At 44.3% G+C, this 20565-nt stretch overlaps 1 protein-coding gene across 1 annotated transcript in view; it reads right to left on the minus strand.

Moving 5' to 3' along the window:
- Positions 1-20565, minus strand: part of LOC139228203 (bile acid receptor-like) — a 100537-nt gene that overhangs the window by 36742 nt on the left and 43230 nt on the right. The window contains exons 4-6 of the mRNA XM_070859388.1: positions 6552-6691; positions 3431-3535; positions 2696-2795 (exon numbers count right to left, since the gene is read on the minus strand). Of these exons, the coding sequence (XP_070715489.1) occupies positions 2696-2795; positions 3431-3535; positions 6552-6691 (345 nt within the window). The remainder of the gene's footprint in view (positions 1-2695; positions 2796-3430; positions 3536-6551; positions 6692-20565) is intronic.

A 20565-nucleotide genomic window follows, 5' to 3' on the forward strand; every position in this document is an offset into this window, starting at 1 on the left:
TGCATACTATCCTTTTGTGTTTCATATACAAGTACCCCCAGATCCCGCTGCACTGCAGCACTTTGCAATCTTTCCCCATTTAAATAATAACTTGATCTTTGATTTTTTTACTGCCAAAGTGCATGACGTCACACTTTCCAACATTATACTCCATCTGCCAAATTTTTGCCCACTCACTTAGCCTGTCTATGTCCTTTTGCAGATTTTTTCTGTCCTCCTCACACATTGCTTTTCCTCCCATCTTTGTATCATCAGCAAACTTGGCTACATTACACTCGGTCCCTTCTTCCAAGTCGTTAATATAGATTGTAAATATAGATTGTAAAAGTCTTTCTCTTTGTCTGTTTGTGTTTCTCGTGGATAGGCTCTCTCTTTCTGAAGTAAAAGTTAAACACACAATAACACAAATGTGTTTTTTTTCCACACAATAAAACTGCACCTTTTTAAAAATCATTTGCAACAACAAAGGAGCTAAATAATTCTATTACAGCAGAAGGATGCACACTTCAGCAGATGCAGTGTGGGAAGTATAATAGACAAGAAAGGAAAGATAGATTACGAAAGTAAACTTGCGCAAAACATAAAAACAGATAGTAAAAAGCTTTTACAGATATATAAAACGGAAAAGAGTGACTAAAGTAAATGTTGGTCCCTTAGAAGATGAGAAGGGGGATTTAATAATGGGAAATGTGGAAATGGCTGAGACCTTAAACAATTATTTTGCTTCGGTCTTCACAGTGGAAGACACAAAAACCATGCCAAAAATTACTGGTCACAGGAATGTGGGAAGGGAGGACCTTGAGACAATCACTATCACTAGGGGGGTAGTGCTGGACAGGCTAATGGGACTCAAGGTAGACAAGTCCCCTGGTCCTGATGAAATGCATCCCAGGGTATTAAAAGAGATGGCGGAAGTTATAGCAGATGCATTTGTTATAATCTACCAAAATTCTCTGGACTCTGGGGAGGTACCAGTGGATTGGAAAGCAGCTACTGTGATGCCTCTGTTTAAAAAAGGGGGCAGACAAAAGGCAGGTAACTAGAGGCCGGTTAGTTTAACATCTGTAGTGGGGAAAATGCTTGAAGCTATCATTAAGGAAGAAATAGCAGGACATCTAGACAGGAATAGTGCAATCAAGCAAATGCAACATGGATTCATGAAGGGGAAATCATGTTTAACTAATTTACTGGAATTCTTTGAGGATATAACGAGCATGGTGGATAGAGGTGTACCGATGGATGTGGTGTATTTAGATTTCCAAAAGGTATTCGATAAGGTGCCACACAAAAGATTACTGCAGAAGATAAAGGTAGGCGGAGTCAGTGGAAATGCATTAGCATGGATAGAGAATTGTCTGGCTAACAGAAAGCAGAAAGTTGGGATAAATGGGTCCTTTTCAGGTTGGAAATCAGTGGTTAGTGGTGTGCCACAGGGATCGGTGCTGGGACCACAACTGTTTACAATATACATAGATGACCTGGAAGAGGGGACAGAGTGTAGTGTAACAAAATTTGCAGATGACACAAAGATTAGTGGGAAAGCGGGTTGCGTAGAGGACACAGAGAGGCTGCAAAGAGATTTAGATAGGTTAAGCGAATGGGCTAAGGTTTGGCAGATGGAATACAATGTCGGAAAGTGTGAGGTCATCCACCTTGGAAAAAAGAACAGTAAAAGGGAATATTATTTGAATGGGGAGAAATTACAACATGCTGCGGTGCAGAGGGACCTGGGGGTCCTTGTGCATGAATCCCAAAAAGTTAATTTGCAGGTGCAGCAGGTAATCAGGAAGGCGAATGGAATGTTGGCCTTCATTGCGAGAGGGATGGAGTACAAAAGCAGGGAGGTCCTGCTGCAACTGTATAGGGTATTGGTGAGGCCGCACCTGGAATACTGCGTGCAGTTTTGGTCACCTTACTTAAGGAAGGATATACTAGCTTTGGAGCGGGTATAGAGACGAATCACTCGGCTGATTCCAGAGATGAGGGGGTTACCTTATGATGATAGATTGAGTAGACTGGGTCTTTACTCGTTGGAGTTCAAAAGGATGAGGGGTGATCTTATAGAAACATTTAAAATAATGAAAGGGATAGACAAGATAGAGGCAGAGAGGTTGTTTCCACTGGTCGGGGAGACTAGAACTAGAGGGCACAGCATCAAAATATGGGGGAGCCAATTTAAAACCGAGTTGAGAGGGAATTTCTTCTCCCAAAGGGTTGTGAATCTGTGGAATTCTCTGCCCAAGGAAGCAGTTGAGGCTAGCTCATTGAATGTATTCAAATCACAGATAGATAGATTTTTAACCAATAAGGGAATTAAGGGTTACGGGGAGCGGGCGGGTAAGTGGAGCTGAGTCCACGGCCAGATCAGCCATGATCTTGTTGAATGGCGGAGCAGGCTCGAGGGGCTAGATGGCCTACTCCTGTTTCTAATTCTTATGTTCTTATGTAAGTGTGATAAGAAAGATACATATCAGCTTGGCTCAGATGGTTATACTGTACCTCTCAGTCCGAAGTTTGCAAGTTGCTGTAGATAGATATTAAAGAGATTTGTTGTTGGCTGTAATCACTTTATTGCCACAAAAATAGGGCATTTCTGGATTTAGTGCTGTTGTGTGTTGGACTGATGGAACTTTACTTGCAGGCCCTGTTCCCATCGTATAATCAGTGTAACACTGAAAATGTGAACTTTTCTCACCTGGCAATCTTTTGGTAAACTCCACTAATACTTCAACATGTAGTGTGGCATTCTCTGAGAGACGGAGAAAATCCTCCACAGGATTTGCAAGTTCCAGCAGCTGAATCATAAAGAATAGTGATATCAGAAACTGCACACAGAGGTTTCTTTAAAAATAAAATTGGTTGATCATCATAAACCCATAAGAGGAAAATAATGTGTGTTGAATATTTTATACCCATAAGTGTTACAATAACCAGTGGGACCTATCTTAAATCCTGATCACCCTGTACTACAGAGGAAATCTGAATTCCATGATTTTGCAGTGGAAGAACACTACGTTTTATTCAGCAATCTTCCACCCCCAGCATGTCATCTTTCAGGATATATGCCAATACAGAGATCATGCAGAAGCACATTATGTGATATTATCACCAGTGAAAGATCGACTGTTAGGCACAGAAAAAAGGGTAAAAGTCCAAACATCAATTTGTTTCTTTGAAATGATGGTATGAAAAAACTTATGGACTCTTATACTATGGATAGGTGTCTACTATAATTTAATTTGTTTTGTGATTAAATTTATATCATTTTTACACAGCCAAAGCATGGAATACAGTACTGCTGCTAGACTGAGGGTAGAATCAGATAAATATGGACCAAATTACCTTTGGTTCTATTGAAATAAAGGTATTTATGTAGTTATAACATTTAAGTGCAATGTAAAGTTGTTTTAAAAGTTTTCTCAGTACATACAAATTTTCTTGCTGCTTCTTGGGGTATTCGATACTTGTGATGAGCTTCCACAATGTAATCAAGGAGCTGTTGTTGCTCAAATGTAAACTCTACTCTCTCCTGGATCTGTACAAAAAATAGAAAATTACTCAGACTACTCCAGTTGATCCAATTATATCAATCCCCATCTAAACTAGATGCGCGGTGGTGAGGCATGGAGTTAGATCTGCTGTGCATGTTGATGTAATTTGCCAGTGTACTCTGGCAAAATGCCTTGAAGCACTAATTTACTTATTCTGTGGGTTGGAAATCCGTGGAGGTGGCAGGAAATAAACACAAATCACACAGTGATGCATAAGTATTAAGATTCCCTCCAATGAAAAATCAAAGGAAGCATTAAAATACACAGGTATCTCATATGCCTTTTTTTGGCTTCATCATTATTTTAAGGTCTCATGAGTGTACCAATGTATTTATTTGTTTATTTATTTATTTTAAAGGTCTGCCTTTTTAACATATACCAACAGATTTTTCCCATAGTGTTGATCATGGTGAGACAGTGGTTATCTCGAAGTGATTTTAAATTGCTTGTTTCTTGTGTGATTGATGCAAGCCACATGGACCTGCGGGGTTCCACGTAACAAAATGTTTCTTTTGCATGAATAAAAGTAGATACTATTCCATTATTGTCCCAGCTAGTGTATGATCATCAGCACAAAATAATGCAAGTAAATGCTGGGTCCCGAGCATTCTGCACACTGCCTTCATCCACACAAAATTCAGCATCCCATCCTTGTTTGAAGAAAGACAAGGTTCAAAGGGTTGGCCAGTAGGGGACTTTGGTTACACACTCTCATCATGGTTAATGAGACCACTGCGAAATGATGCGGAGCGAAGATATAATAAAGCTCATACTTCCACTAGAGTGACCATTGGGAGCACCATTGATGTTTTGTAACAGAGGTTCCCATGCCTGGAGCATTGCGGGGGGTGCCATGCAATATAATCCAGGGAAGGTATACAAGATTCTGTGTGCTCCATAACCAAGCTATTGAAAAAGGCAAGCACCTGGAGGAGTAAGAAGTGGAGGAGGTGTAGGTGATACATCAGATGAACAAGACAAGACTTCAGACAGACTATAGGGCAGTCAGGCCAAAGCTGTTGGAGAAATCTCATCCTGGAAACAACAACAGCATGTATTTATATAGCACCTTTATAGTAGAACAATGTTCCTAAGTGCTTCACTGAGATATAATCTAAAAATGGAGGCTGAGCCAAAAGAAATAAATATTTAAGAGGGGTGACCAAAAGTTTGGTCGAAGAAGTAGCTTTTAAGGAAGGTCTTAAAGGAGGAGAGGGAGGTAGAGAGGCAGAGAGGTTCAGAAAGGGAATTCCAGAGCATGGGACGTAGGCAGCTGAGAGGTGGCTGCCAATGGTAGGGCAAAGAGAGGTGGAATGCACAAGGCCAAAGTCACAAAAACAAAGAGTTTGGGAGGAGGTTGTAGGGCTGGAGCAGGTTACAAAGACAGGCAAGCGCAAGGTCATGAAGAGATAATAACACAAGGATGAGAAGTTTAAATTGAAGGTGTTGGAGGACCGAGAGCCAGTGTAGGTCTACGAGGACGGGTAATGTGTGATCGGAACTGTGTGCAGAATAGGATATGGACATAAGAGTACTGGATGAACGGCCCTTTGCATAGGGTGCAAGATGGGAAGCCGGCCAGGAGAACACTGGAATAGCGATTTCTGGAAGTGCCAAAAGCATAGATGAGGGTTTCAGCAGCAGATGGGTTGAAGTAGGGGTGGCGGTAGGTGATGTTATGGAGATGGAAGAAGGTGGTCCTCATGATAGAGAGGTTGTGGGGTTGGAAGCTCAGCTCAGAATTGAATTGGACACCAAGGTTGCGAACAGAAATAAAAGCAGAAAATGCTGGAAATACTCAGCAGGTCAGGCAACATCTGTGGAGAGAGAAACAGAGTTAACGATTCAGGTCGATTACCTTTTGTCAGAACTGGAGAAAGTTAAAGATGTAACATGCTTTAAGTTAAGTACAGAGGCATGAAAGCAGAGGAGGGAGGAAAGACCAAAGGCTAGGTCTGTGATAGTGTGGAAGGCAGGAGTGATTAAATGACAAAAGGGATGGCAGGGCAAGACAAAAGGGGATAGTATGTAACAAGTAAAGAAACAAAAGATTGGTCTGGCGTAGCTGTAAATGGCAACAGCAAAATCATTACCAGAACCTGTTGTCCAAAAAAATGGTGCAGTGGTCATGATTTGAAATTGTTGAACTCAGACTGCAAACAGCCTGGTTCTCATGATCATGTTACCTAGTATAACCCCTATATTCCATTTCTCCCTCTTGACCTTTCTCTGGATTAAAGACATCTGTTGAAAAACATATTCTGAATCCACCCAGAGACCCTCTCACTATCATTCTCCCTACAACAAAAACCTCAACTCACAGTAATTTTAAAAGGGCTTTGTCAAAAGTATAATGTGCAGCCAATGTATTTATTGCACATACATGCAGTTCTGACTGTCTATCTAATTCTTTCCACCACAGTTCTTCTCTTTCTAGCAGTGGCTGGCTTTTGTACATGATTAGCCAGTCTGGTACTTCATCTAAGAGGTTCCCGAAGACAGGCACAGGGCAGCAGGAGGTAGCTGTAGTTCACTGCCAGTCGATGGCTCTTATGAAATCAATGCTAATCTCTCCATTTATGGCTGTTTACCCCACTTATTAATCTCCTCAGAGTAGTGGAGCTCCTCAGCGTCTATTAACTGTGTTTGATCATCACTTCCACCTTAGTTGCTTGGAAAAATGTGCCAAGCAACTAAGGCACAATGAAAAAATATGCGCAAAAGGGTAATAGTTGTGTACAATGATTGATTGGCACCTTCCAGAGGTGTCAGAGTCCCTATCTTAATTTTGTGCAGTAGCAGTTGGGCCCCACAAGAAATATTTACAAATGTAGGTGTGATGCCCACTGTGAGAAAAATGAAGGCTCCTCTCTCTCCACAAAAAAATAAACATGATAAATACGTTACCATGAAGTCATTGCATTTTTAAAACAAAGAATTTCATTAAAAGCAAGATACACACAATGAGATCTTTATCATACTAAATCCAAATTGTCTTACCTTCCCGGCCTTGGTTGTAGATGAAACCTGTTTGCTGTCAACTCCATCTTCCTCCATCTTTATGCTGCAGAAAAGGTCCATGACTTGTTTGGTGTTTTTCCGCAGACGTTTAGATTTACACTGGATTTCTGTCAGCAAACCTGCAAGAATTTAAAAGATGCTATTTAATGCCCCTCAATGTTGCTCCTGGATAAAAAAAATAAAGGGTTTAGTAATCAAAACTAAAGCACTTTCTCTCTATATTCTATATATGAACAGCCACCCTGCACCCCAGCCATGTCACCATAATGCCTGTGCCACACTGGTGAGCTCTGGCATATCTTTCACCTGTCTCCGGTAGGGACAGGGTAGTTCTGACCCTTGTGTTGCTTCAGGACACCTATATGCTCTAACAAAAAGCACCAGGCCACATCTTCCAGCACTGAGTAAGCACTAGACAATCCAGAACCTGGCTTCTTCTCTGCCTTACTCACCAGCACATATCTAGGCTGCTGAAAGGATGAAAACACCATGGTCGCCCTGCGGGCCACTGCATAGATATTAACACAGAATCTCTCACATGGAAATTGTATTTGTATTTCCACTTGCTGGAATGCACTCATGTCCTATCCAGCAAAAATCACAGGACCCTCCCCAGTCCTTTAAAAATTATTGCCTTTGTTTCCAGAAGATTCTTTCACCTCTTTTTATGTCTTCTTTTTCCTTCGAGTTTTTTCCTTCCTCCTCTCCAACTACTCTTCTTTTTTGTATTGTATCTTCTTTACCTTTCCACCTGCTTCACTTTCTTTTCCACTTTCTGTGCCCCTTCTGTTTTTTTCTTATCTCTTTTCCCAAATCCCAACAATCATATTTTCCCTCCACCTCCCCAGTCTTGGAGCACCTGACTTACTTTCCTTGCATCTTTCCACTTCTCCCATGCCCTAGTTTGAGGTCCACTGACTTTTCAAGCCCCCTTCCAACTCATGTTTCAAATCCTTCCCAAACCCATTGCAGAGACGTGGTTGAAAAATGACCAAGGTTAGGAACTAAATATTCCAGGATACGTAACTTTTAGAAGAGATAGGCAAAATGGAAAAGGAGGAGGGGTAGCCCTGATAATAAAGGATGGGATAAAGACAGTAGAGAGAAAGGATCTCAGCTCAGAAAATCAAGAAGTGGAATCAGTTTTGGTGGAGCTAAGGAACAGCAAGGGGCAGAAAACATTGGTGGGAGTTGTTTATAGGCCCCCAAACAGTAGTTGTAATGTAGGGCACAGTATCAATCAGGAAGTTAGAGGTGCATGTAACAAGGGTAATACAGTAATCATGGGGGACTTTAATCTACAAATAGACTGGGCAAACCAAATATGCAGTAATAGTGTGGAGGATGAATTCATGGGATGTATACAAGATGGTTTTCTAGATCAGTATGTTGAGGAACCAACCAGGGAACAGACTATTTTAGATCTAGTATTGTACAATGAGAAAGTGTTAATTAATAACCTTGTAGTAAAGGGGCCTTTAGGGAAGAGATGATAGAATTTTATATTGAGTTTGAAAGTGATTTAATTAAATCCGAAACTAGAATCTAAACAAAGCAAATTACATAGATATGAGGGGCAAGATGGCTAAGGTAGACAAGCAATGGCGAGCATTTAAAGAATTAATACATCATTTACAAAAACATACATTTCTTTAAGGCACAAAAGCCCCACAGGAAAAGTGGTCCAACCAAGTCGAACAGGAGAAGTTAAAGATAGTATTAGATCAAAGGAAGAGGCTTGTAATGTTGCCAAAAAGAGCAATAAGCCTGAGGATTGGGAGGATTTTAGAATTCAGCAAAGGATGACCAAGAAATTGATGAAGAAAGGGAAAACAGAATATGAGAGTAAACTAGCGAGAGAATAAAAACAGACGGTAAAAGCTTCTATAGGTATGTAAAAAGAACATTAGCGAAAGTAAATGTGCGTCCCTTACAGGTTGAGACAGGAGAAATTATAATGGGGAATAAGGAAATGGCAGATAAATTAAACAAATACTTTGTATCTGTCTTCACGGAAGACAGGTGGCTCAGCTGCACAGGGGGGAGGAAGAAGAGTGGAAGAACAATAGTGGTAGGGGATTCGATAGTTAGGGGAGCAGATAGGTGTTTCTGCGGCCGCAGGCGTAACTCCCGGATGGTATGTTGCCTCCCTGGTGCCAGGGTCAAGGATGTTACCGAACGGCTGCAGGGCATTCTTGGGGGAGAGGGTGAATAGCTAGAATTGTGATCCATATCGATACCAATGACATAGGTAGAAAGAGGGATGAGGTCCTACAGGCAGATTTTAGGGAGTTAGGAGAGAGATTAAAAAGCAGGATCTTAAAGGTAGTAATCTCCAGATTTATCATGGTGCCACGTGTTAGTGAGTACAGAACTAGGAGGATAGGACAGATGAATGCATGGCTGCAGGGATGGTGCAGGAGGGATGGGTGTAGATTCCTGAGGCATTGGGATCGTTTCTGGGCGAGGTGGGACCTGTACAAGCCAGACGGGTTGCACCTCAACAGAGCCAGGACCAATATCCTCGTTGGGGGGGGGGGGGGTGGGGGCGAAAAATGGCGCTCACTTACCTGGACGCCCGTTTTTTTCAGCCTCTCAGCGCTGAAAATAAAAATGCAGAGTTTTCTCACCACATGCGCACCCTCTGGCGCTGGAGCTACCCAATCTGAGCTCGCAGGGTGGAGCCTCCAATGTGTGCCTAAACACCACAGTGCATGCGCTGGAAAAAAAAATAGGCACCAAATCGTGCAAGTGCATCATGCAGAGAAAACATTAATTTTTTTTAAACCCACTGCGCAATGCACATGTGCAGTACAAAGTATTAAAAAAACAGCAAGTGTGAGGATCCATTGGTGGCAGAGGTGGATTTACAGGTAGAAAGTATAGCTTCGATCACGAGATGGCTGCAATGGAAGGGCATAGAGAAGGCGAAAGGGCCAGAGACGGAGAAGGGGAAACCGTAAGGGCAAAGAGATTTCTCACGGAAGAAATTGAGCCCCTGGTAGACTTAATTGAGAGTAGATGGGGAGTTCTTGAGAACAAGGGGAGCTTCGGTAAAAATAAGTTTAAACCATCTGCACTCGCAAAAGTTTGGGACCAGGTCACAGTCGAGTTTAATGGAATGCCCATGACTCCGAGAACCGGTGTGCAGCTGAAAAAGAAGTGGCAGGACCTCGGACAAGCAGTGACTCTAAGTAATACCTTAAACTTACATTTATTTGTGCTTTTAAATATATGTATATTTATGCACTGCAATAACATCTGTAAATGTGATCCGTATGTGTGTTTGTGCGTGTGTGTTCAGAAGGACCCTCTCTTAAAAAGTTCCATTTTCATCTTTGCAGAAGATGGTGTCACAGATCAACCGAGAACGGTCACAAACTAGTGGAAGTCCCCCAACTAGGCTGCACCTAACAGCCATGGAGCAGAGGATAGCGTCAATAATTAAATGTCACAGGAGAAGACCAACAATCAACGCAGAAGCTGGGCCCAGTTTTCCATTGGAGGGTAAGCCCTGCAAATTGCACAGTCTGGGTTGGCTAAATTTTACATACTGCGTATGCTTCCTATGCTTCTCCTTCCTCAATGGTGCTAACCAAGCATCTATTTTTCTTTCGCAGAGGCTGAGCATCAGGAGGAGACAAAAGGTGCACCTGAAGTTGAAGGAGAGAATGTTCAAGAAACCGCCATGCCAGATATTCCAATTCAGGAGAATGATGGGCAGCAAGAAGTCATAGACGACGAGATGGTTACCCTGGATTTGGAGATGCTGAATCCCTCGACGATTCCAAACCCTTTCATGAGCGAATCAAGCGAGAGGACTTTTCTCGGTATGACACCTGAGGCTGCGGGTACAAATGTGTCGCAGCAAGCCACACCTGCGACACGTCTTCCGGGACGAATTCCAGACCTGATCCAGAAATACTGGACTCTGAGAACATGGGACATCTTGTGGGGATGAGCGGGGAAAATATCCAGCAATCTTGATTGCTCCTGGAAGCCTTTGGTAGGGTGAGGGCAGAGTTGGGGGGACTGTCATTGCAGGTGGAAAGACTTTCGGGACGGTTGAACGAGGCAGTATCGGCAATAGGGGGGCTCACCCAGAATGTCATTAATGCAAGGAACGCTTTCTACTCTGCACCAAAATTAAAGGTTGATCCTGAGGCTGAGGTTGACTACGAAGAGGAACTCAGGCATTCCACAATGACACATTTTGGCTCTGTCCCTGTTGTAACCCAGCAGCAAGAAACGCCGTTCCGGAAAAGAAATAGATTACACCTGGGGGTACAGGGGACAAGGAAGCAGAAGTCTGCAACTACAGGCACGTGTAGGGGTAGCGGCATCTACTGGGGCAGGATTGGCGCATATCGCTAAGGAGGAGGATAGATGGCTTGTTTGTTTTTTGGTTGCTTTAGTTAATTGTTCTTTTTAAAGTTTGCCATGGTTTTGAATAAAGTTTTTAAAAGTTCTGAAGGTTTAAAGGTAAGTAATATTAAGCTAATTACAACTGTGCTGTACAAATGTTTAATAAACATTTTAATTTTGGACTTTTAACCTGACTCCTGCACTTCATTTTTTAATGCTACACTAATACATATTACAGGATAACCGGACTCAACATGTAAAATGGCCTCACCCCTTGCAACTGATTGGTTTAAATGATACATGTGCAGGTTCATGTACTAAGGTGTTCATGGAGCCTGCCTTGTTCTGGGTCACTGATGCATGCATCAAAGGACCATGGAGAATATATCAGTGACCCTGACCCAGTCTGGATCCATCAACAACTTCGTATTATTGTCCACCTAAGCATTCCAACACTCCAAAACTCAATTAAAACATGAATGATTTGTGGTGGGAATATTTAATAAACATAATGTAATGTCCACCTAAGCACTCCAATACTCCATAAAAACATAACAGATTTGTGGTGGGATTATTTTTTTATACCTTTATTAGAGATCACTGCTGCTTCCCTATGAGCCTGGAGTGTCTTGCACTGTCTTTTGTGTGCAGACCTTCGGCCTGGGATAGCAGCGGGTCGCATGAGTGGAGGATCTTCGGCCTGGGCTAGCAGTGGGCCATGTAGGTGGAGGACCTTCGGCCTTGGTTGGAACCTTCTTAGAAGATTTTTGGAACCAGAGACAATGCTGGAAAAATTGTAAAAAAAAATGTCTTCAATGGTATGGCCTGATTACTGCAGAAGATAGAGGTATGCGGAGTCAGAGGAAATGTATTAGCATGGATAGAGAATTGGCTGGCGAACAGAAAGCAGAGAGTCGGGATAAATGGGTCCTTTTCAGGTTGGAAATCGGTGGTTAGTGGTGTGCCACAGGGATCGGTACTGGGACCACAACTGTTCACAATATACATAGATGACCTGGAAGAGGGGACAGAGTGTAGTGTAACAAAATTTGCAGATGACACAAACATTAGTGCGAAAGTGGGTTGCGTAGAGGACACAGAGAGGCTGCAAAGAGATTTGGATAGGCTAAGCGAATAGGCTAAGGTTTGGCAGATGGAATACAATGTCGGAAAGTGTGAGGTCATCCACCTTGGGGAAAAAAAACAGTAAAAGGAAATATTATTTGAAAGGGGAGAAATTACAACATGCTGAGATGCAGAGGGACCTGGGGGTCCTTGTGCATGAAACTCTTTTTGGAGTTTATCTGAAAAACATAAAACATTAATCCGTGCCACCCGACCTGGATGACACACCAGACATTTACAAGGCCCTTTTTTTTTCTCTTTTGTGTTTTTTTTTTGTGTTTTTCTTTTTTTTGGGGTTTTTTTTTTGGGGCACTAAAATCACATTTTTTTTTTCCTCCAGTGCCCCCTATAAAAGGGGAGGGGGACACTAAAAGCACCGGCAATTAAAACAAATTAAACTTTAAAATGTAAAATCAAATTAAAATTTGGTTGCCGGGCGTGATGATGCACTCCAGTCCCTCCGGTGCCCACCTCTCGCGGAAGGCCGCGAGCGAACCGGTGGACACCGCGTGCTCCATCTCCAAGGACACCCTGGACCGGATGTAAGAGCGGAAGAGAGGCAGGCAGTCAGGTTGAACGACCCCCTCGACCGCCCGCTGCCTGGACCGGCTGATGGCACCCTTGGCCGTGCCCAGGAGCAGTCCTACGAGGAGGCCCTCGGACCTACCCGCTCCCCTCCGCACAGGGTGCCCAAAGATCAGGAGAGTGGGACTGAAGTGCAGCCCCTTTAGATAATGAAACAGGAGCTGAAACCTCGTGCACTCATTAAAACATGGAACACGGACTCCTCCAGACCGCAGAAATTGCAGGCGGCCTGGGAGTCCGTGAACCGGCTTAAAAATTTGTTGCACGGCACTGCTCCGTGCACCACCCTCCAGGCCAAGTCCCCGATGAATAGTGGGAGGACTCCCGCATAGAGTGCCCTCCATTGGGGACCCCCGCCTCCTCCGGACGGCAAGATGGTACGCCATGGCATGTCCGGATGGCCGGCGAGGATGGCAAAGTTGAGAGTGTGCAGGAGCAGCCCGTACAGGAAACCCCTCCGCGCGGAACTGAAAGGCACGGAGGGGATTTCCCCGAGGCGGCTCAAGTTGTGAGGCGCCGGCCCCCGAGGGAGGTTCCGGGGTTTGGCGCCAATTGAGGAATTCCGTCCGGACGGGGGTCAGTTCGGACGGGATCTCCCCACGTGCTTGAGCCTCCTCGATGCACCTAACAGAGTCAGGGCCCAAAGCTGTTTTTAGCGACTCGATGGCTTCGGCCGCGTGGCGGACATTGGCTGAATTTAGGCGCCGCGCCAGCATGCCTGGCGCCATCCAGCCCACTCCTCCACCATCGAGCAGGTCCCTGACCCTGGTCACCTCACCAGCCACAGCCCTCTCTTCCGACCGCCACATAAAACCTCGGTCGTGGAGGTACGGATTCCCGAGCAGCGGCTCCTGCAGGACAGCCGCCACTCCAGCCGGCGGAGAGCTGCGCTTGGTGGAGACTTTGTTCCAGACCCTGATGAGTTCCTTGTAAAAGACAGGCAGCTCCTGGAGGGCGGTCCTGACACCCCCCAAGTTCACAAACAGGAGCTGCGTGTCGTAATTGAGGTCGCGCTGCTGGCGGAAGAAATACGTTGCCAGAGCACACCACCTAGGAGGGGGCTCGACGTAAAGGTATCTCTGCAGGGTCTGAAGACGGAAAGTCGCGAGCTGGGCGCTGACGCACACCAACGACTGACCACCCTCCTCAAGCGGGAGACTCAAGACCGCGGCAGAGACCCAGTGCTTCCGGTTGTTCCAGAAGAAGTCCACCAGCTTCTTCTGTATCTTGGCGACAAACGCAGGGGGAGGGGTCAAAGTGACCAGCCGGTACCACAACATTGCGGCCACCAGCTGGTTTATGACTAGCGCTCAACCCCTGTAGGACAGCACTCGGAGCAGTCCTGTCCAGCGCCCTAGGCGAGCGGCGACCTTGGCCTCCAGCTCCTGCCAGTTTGCCGGCCAGGCTTCCTCGTCGGGGCTAAGGTAGACTCCCAGATAGAGGAGATGGGTCGTGCTCCAAGCAAAAGGCCTGAGCTCCTCCGGCAGGGAGTCCACCCGCCACTGACCTACCAGGAGTCCGGAACATTTCTCCCAGTTGATCCTGGCGGAGGACGCGGCCGAGTAAATCTCCTGGCACTCACGCATCCTCCGCAGGTCAGCGGGATACTCTACCGCGAGGAGCACGTCATCGGCGTAAGCCGAGAGGATGACCTCCACGCCCGGCCCTTGCAGAGCCAGTCCCGTCAACCTCGTCCGCAGGAGGCGCAGGAAAGGCTCCACGCAGATGGCATATAACTGGCCGGACATGGGGCATCCCTGGCGCACCCCTCTCCTAAAGCGAAGGGGCACCGTCAAGGACCCGTTAACCTTAATCAGACACTCCGCGGCGGCGTATCCTTGTGCATGAATCCCAAAAAAAAGTTAGTTTGCAGGTGCAGCAGGTAATCAGGAAGGCAAATAGAATGTTGGCCTTCATTGCGAGAGGGATGGAGTACAAAAGCAGGGAGGTCTTGCTGCAACTGTATAGGGTATTGGTAAGGCCGCACCTGGAGTACTGCGTGCAATTTTGGTCACCTAACTTAAGGAAGGATATACTGGCTTTGGAGGGGGGACAGAGACAATTCACTAGGCTGATTCCGGAGATGATGGGGTTACCGTATGATGATAGATTGAGTAGACTGGGTCTTTACTCGTTGGAGTTCAGAAGGATGAGGGGTGATCTTATAGAAACATTTAAAATCATGAAAGGGATAGACAAGATAGAGACAGAGAGGTTGTTTCCACTGGTAGGGGAGACTAGAACTAGGGGGCACAGCCTCAAAATACGGGGGAGCCAATTTAAAACTGAGTTGAGAAGGAATTTCTTCTCCCAGAGGGTTGTGAATCTGTGGAATTCTCTGCCCAAGGAAGCAGTTGAGGCTAGCTCATTGAATGTATTCAAGTCACAGATAGATAGATTTTTAACCAATAAGTGAATTAAGGGTTACGGGGAGAGGGCGGGTAAGTGGAGCTGAGTCCATGGCCAGATCAGCCATGATCTTGTTGAATGGCGGAGCAGGCTCGAGGGGCTAGATGGCCTACTCCTGTTCCTAATTCTTATGTTCTTATGTATTACACTCAACATCGAAGGAGCAGCATTTTTGGTAAGTTTAGATTTGACATTTTTGTACTTACATACAGTTCCTGAGGCATTTTTAATTTTGCTAAAACTTAAATTATGAGTCAAGGAGTCCATTCAGCCAGGGATAGGAGCGGGCTAGCGCAGGTTTCTGTAAGTGAAGGTAAGGGTTTTTCCTACGGTGCTTGTAGAGTCTGTGCACTGGTTCTAAAAATGCCTTTCGGGGGAAACTTGGCCCTATGCCCAGAAATGGTGCGGGAGCCTTCTTTGTAGGTAGCCCAGCGGTAGAATGTTTGGCGCCAAACATTCTGCCGTTGGTAGTAGACGCCGGCACCCCAACACTGGGGAATCTTCAAACTGATCTTCAGCGCCAAAAATATCACTGGGTGCCGAAAAACAGGGAAAATCTGGGCCATTAACTGGGATAAAATTAATGTGAAGGGTGTAGAGGGTGCGGAATTCCTAAAATGCACTCAGGATAACTTTTTTAGCCAGTATGTAGCAAGTCCAACAAGGGAAGGGACGGTTCTGGATTTAGTTTTAGGAAATGAAGCTGGGCAGGTGGAAGGGGCATCAGTGGGAGAGCATTTTAGTTAGATTTAGGGTAGTTTTGGAAAAGGACAAAATTAGACCAGGAATAAACGTTCTCAATTGGGGGAAAAGCCAATTTTGCTCGGCTGAGAGGTGATTTAGCTATAGTAGACGAGAAACAGCTACTTGAAGGTAAATCGGTGTCAGAGCAGTGGGAGGCATTCAAGGAGAAGATCCGGAGGGTTCAGAGCAAGTATGTTCCCTTAAAGAAAAAGGTTGGGACCAACAAATCTAGAACCCCCTGGATGTCAAGGGACTTACAGGGTAGGATAAAGAAAAAAGGGGAGGCTAATGACAGATATCGAGGGCTCAATACTGCAGAAACTCGAGAGGAATATAGAAAGTGCAGAAGTGCAATTAAAAAGGAAATTAGGAAAGCAAAGAGAGAGCATGAAAACATTTTGACAAGTAAAATCAAGGAAAACCCAAAGATGTTTTATAGATCATTAAGAGCAAGAGAATAACTAAAGAAAGAGTAGGGCCTATTAGAGACCATAAAGGTAATGTGTGTGTGGAGGCGGAAGCCATAGGTATGGTTCTTAATGAATAGTTTGCATCTGTTTTCACAAAAGAGAGGGGCGATGCATACACTGCTGTCAGGGAGGAGGAGTGTGAAATATTAATTGAAATAAACATAGTAAGAGAGGAAGTATTAACGGATTTAGCAGCTTTGAAAGTGGATAAATCCCTAAACCTGGATGAAATGTATCCCAGGCTGTTAAGAGAAGCAATAGAGGAAATAGTATAGGCACTGACCATCATTTTCCAATCCTCCCTGGCTTTAGGTGTGGTACTGGAGGACTAGAGGACTGTTAACATGGTACCTTTGTTTAAAAAGGGAGAAAGGGATAGACCGAGTAATTACAGGCTAGTTAACCTAACTTTGGTGGTGGGAAAATTATTGGAAAAAATTCTGAGAGACAGGATAAATCTTCATTTAGAAAGACACGGATTAATCAAGAACAGTCAGCATGGATTTGTTAAGGGAAGGTCGTGTCTGACTAACGATTGAATTTTTTGAGGAGGTAACAAGGAGGTCCAATGAGGGTAGTGCATATGATGCAGTGTATATGGATTTTAGCAAAGCTTTTGATAAGGTCTCACATGGCACATTGGGCACTAAAGTAAAAGCTCATGGGATCCAGGGCAAGGTGGCAAGTTGGATCCAAAATTGGCTCAGAGGCAGGAAGCAAAGGGTAATGGTTGATGGGTGTCTTTGTGACTAGAAGGATGTTTCCTGTGGGGTTCCGCAGAGCTCAGTACTCGGTCCCTTGCTTTTGTGGTATATATCAATGATTTAGACTTGCATGTTGGGGGTATGATTGAGAAGTTTGCAGGTGATACTAAAATCGACTATGTGGTTGATAATGAAGAAGAAAGCTGTAGACTGCAGGAGGATATCAATCAACTGGTCAGGTGGGCAGAACAATGGCAAATGGAATTCAATCCGGAAAAGTGTGAGTTAATGCATTTGGGGAGGGCTAATAAGGCAAGGGAATACACAATAAATGGTAGGACACAGAAGTGTAAAGCAACAAAGGGACCTTGGAGTGCATGTCCACAGATCCCTGAAGTGGCAGGCCAGGTAGATAAGGTCGTTAAGAAAGGTACTTACCTTTATTAGCCAAGGTATAGAATATAAGAGCAGGGAGGTTATGCTTGAACTGTATGAAACACTAGTTAAGCCACAGGGTACTGCATGCAGTTCTGGTCACCACATTACAGGAAAGATGTGATTGCATGAGAGAGGGTACAGAGGAGATTCATGAGGATGTTGCCTGGACTGGAGAATGGTAGCTATGAGGAAAGCTTGGGTAAGCTGGGTTTGTTCCCTTTGAAACAGAGGAGACATTATTGAGGTCTATAAAATTATGAAGGGCCTAGATAGTGGATAGGAAGGACTTATTTGCCTTAGCAGAGGGGTCAACAACCAGGGGCATAGATTTAGAGGAGATTTGAGGTGAAATTTCTTTACCCAGAGGTGAATGATGCTAAGGTTTTGAAAGAGGTGGCTATAGACATAGTGGATGCATTGGTTGTCATCTTCCAAAATTCCATAGATTCTAAAATGGTTCTCATAGATTGGAAGGTATCTAATGTAACCCCACTATTTAAGAAAGAAGGGAGAGAGAAAACGGGGAACTGCAGACCAGCTAGCCTGACATTAGTCATAGGGAAAATGCTAGAATCTATTATTAAAGACATGGTTACAGGGCACTTAGAAAATAATAATAGGATTGGGCAGAGTCAATACGGATTTATAAAAGGAAAATCATGTTTGACAAATCTGTTAAGAGTTCTTTGAGGTTTTAACTGGAATAGATAAGGGGAAGCAGTGAATGTGCTGTATTTGGATTTTCAGAAGGCATTCGATATGGTGCCACACAAGAGGTTATTAAACAAAATTAGTGCTCATGGGATTGGAGGAATATACTTGCATGAATTGAGGATTGGTTAACGGACAGAAAACAGAGAGTAGGAATAAACAGGTCATTTTCGGGTTGGCAGACTGTAACTAGTGGGATGCCGTAAGGATCGGTGCTTGGGCCCCAGCTATTCACAATCTATATCAATGATTTGGATGAGGGGACCAAATGTAATATATCCAAGTTTGCTGATGATACAATGCTAGGTGGGAATATAAATTGTGAGGAGGATGCAAAGAGGCTTCAAGGGAATATAGACAGGCTAAGTGAATGGGCAAGAACGTGGCAAATGGAAAATAACATGGAGAAATATGAAGTTATCCACTTTGGTAGGAAAAATAGAAAAGCAAAGTATTTTTTAAACGGTGAAAGATTGGGAAATGTTGGTGTTCAGAGAGACCTGGGTGTCCTTGTACACAAATTACTGAACGCTAAGATGCAGGTACAGCAAGCAATTAAGAAAGCAAATGGTATGGTGGCTTTTAATACAAGAGGATTTGAGTATAAAAGTAAAGACATCTTACTGCAATTATATAAAGCCCTGGTGAGACCGCACCTGGAGTATTGTGTACAATTTTGGTCTCCTTACCTAAGGAAGGATATACTTGCCACAGAGGGAGTGCAACGAAGGTTCACCAGACTGATTCCTGGGATAGGGGGATTGTCCTCTGAGGAAAGATTGAGTAGACTAGGCCTATATTCTCCAGAGTTTAGAAGAATGAAAGGTGGTCTCTTTGAAACATATATAGTCTTACAGGGCATGACAGGGTAGATGTAGGGAGGATGTTTCCTGTGGCTGGGGAGTCTAGAACCAGGGGTCACAGTCTCAGAATAAGGGGTCGACCATTTAGGACTGAGATAAGGAGACACTTCTTCACTCAGAGGATGCTGAATCTTTGGAATTCTCTACCCCAGAGGGCTGTGGAGGCTCAGTCTTTGAGTATATTCAAGACAGAGATCAATAGATTTTGGGATAGTAAGGGAATCAAGGGATATGGGGATAGTGCAGGAAAGTGGAGCTGAGGTAGAAGATCAGCCATGATCTTATTGAATGGTGGAGCAGGGTCGGGGGGCCGAATGACCTACTCCTGCTCCCAATTCTTAAGTTCTTATGTTCTTTTTTTTGTGTTAAGGTTAAAATAAATAGAATTTTCTCAGGTTAGAGGTGGAAATAGGTGATCTTTCTGATGGAGAGAATATGGAGTTGGAAGCTCAGCTTGGTGTCGAATAGGATGCTGATGTTGGGAACAGTCGGAGTCAATCTGATACATTGGACGGGGAGGGGGATGGAGCCAGTTGCAAGGGTACGGAGTTTGTATTGGGACCAAAGACAAATGATTTGGCCTTGCAATTGTTTAGCTGGAAATAATTGTGGCTCATCCAAGACAAACAGTTTGGCAGCAAAAAGCCAGTAGAGTGCTCAACAGGGAGGTGGTGGCCACGTAATTCCGATTATTATCGGCACATGTCTGTGGATGATGTAGCCAAGGGAGAGCATATAGATGAGGAACAAGAGAGATTCAAGGATAGATCTTCAGGGGACTCCCAAAGTGATAGTGCAGAGCATGGGAAGAGAGATCATTAGTAATGTTAAGAATGGTAAGGGTGGAATCAAGTGAAGGTCATCCACCAAGCTGGATAACAAAGGAGAGGCATTGGAGAGGGATAATGTGGACAACCATGTTAATGCTGCAGGGAGTTTAAGGAGGACAAGGAAGAATAATGACGCCATGGTCAAAGTCATTGGGAATATTATTTGTGATTTTGGTTTTAGCAGTTAGGTGCTGTTAGAGGAGAAAACATCTGATTGGAGAGATTAAAAAAGGGATTATGGGAGAGATGGGTATAGGAATGAAACAGTTAATTCAGAGACCATGGTCCAGAACTTAAAGAAGGGTAACTTTGAAGGTATGAGGCATGAATTGGCTAAGATAGATTGGCTAATGATACTTAAGGGGTTGACTATGGATGGGCAATGGCAGACATTTAGAGAACGCATGGATGAATTACAACAATTGTACATTCCTGTCTGGCGTAAAAATAAAAAAGGGAAGGTGGCTCAACCGTGGCTATCTAGGGAAATCAGGGATAGTATTAAAGCCAAGGAAGTGGCATACAAATTGGCCAGAAATAGCAGCGAACCTGAGGACTGGGAGAAATTTAGAACTCAGCAGAGGAGGACAAAGGGTTTGATTAGGGCAGGGAAAATGGAGTACGAGAAGAAGCTTGCAGGGAACATTAAGGCGGATTGCAAAAGTTTCTATAGGTATGTAAAGAGAAAGAGGTTAGTAAAGACAAACGTAGGTCCCCTGCAGTCAGAATCAGGGGAAGTCATAACGGGG

This window comes from Pristiophorus japonicus, chromosome 17, assembly GCF_044704955.1.
Source record: "Pristiophorus japonicus isolate sPriJap1 chromosome 17, sPriJap1.hap1, whole genome shotgun sequence".
NCBI lineage: Eukaryota > Metazoa > Chordata > Chondrichthyes > Pristiophoridae > Pristiophorus > Pristiophorus japonicus.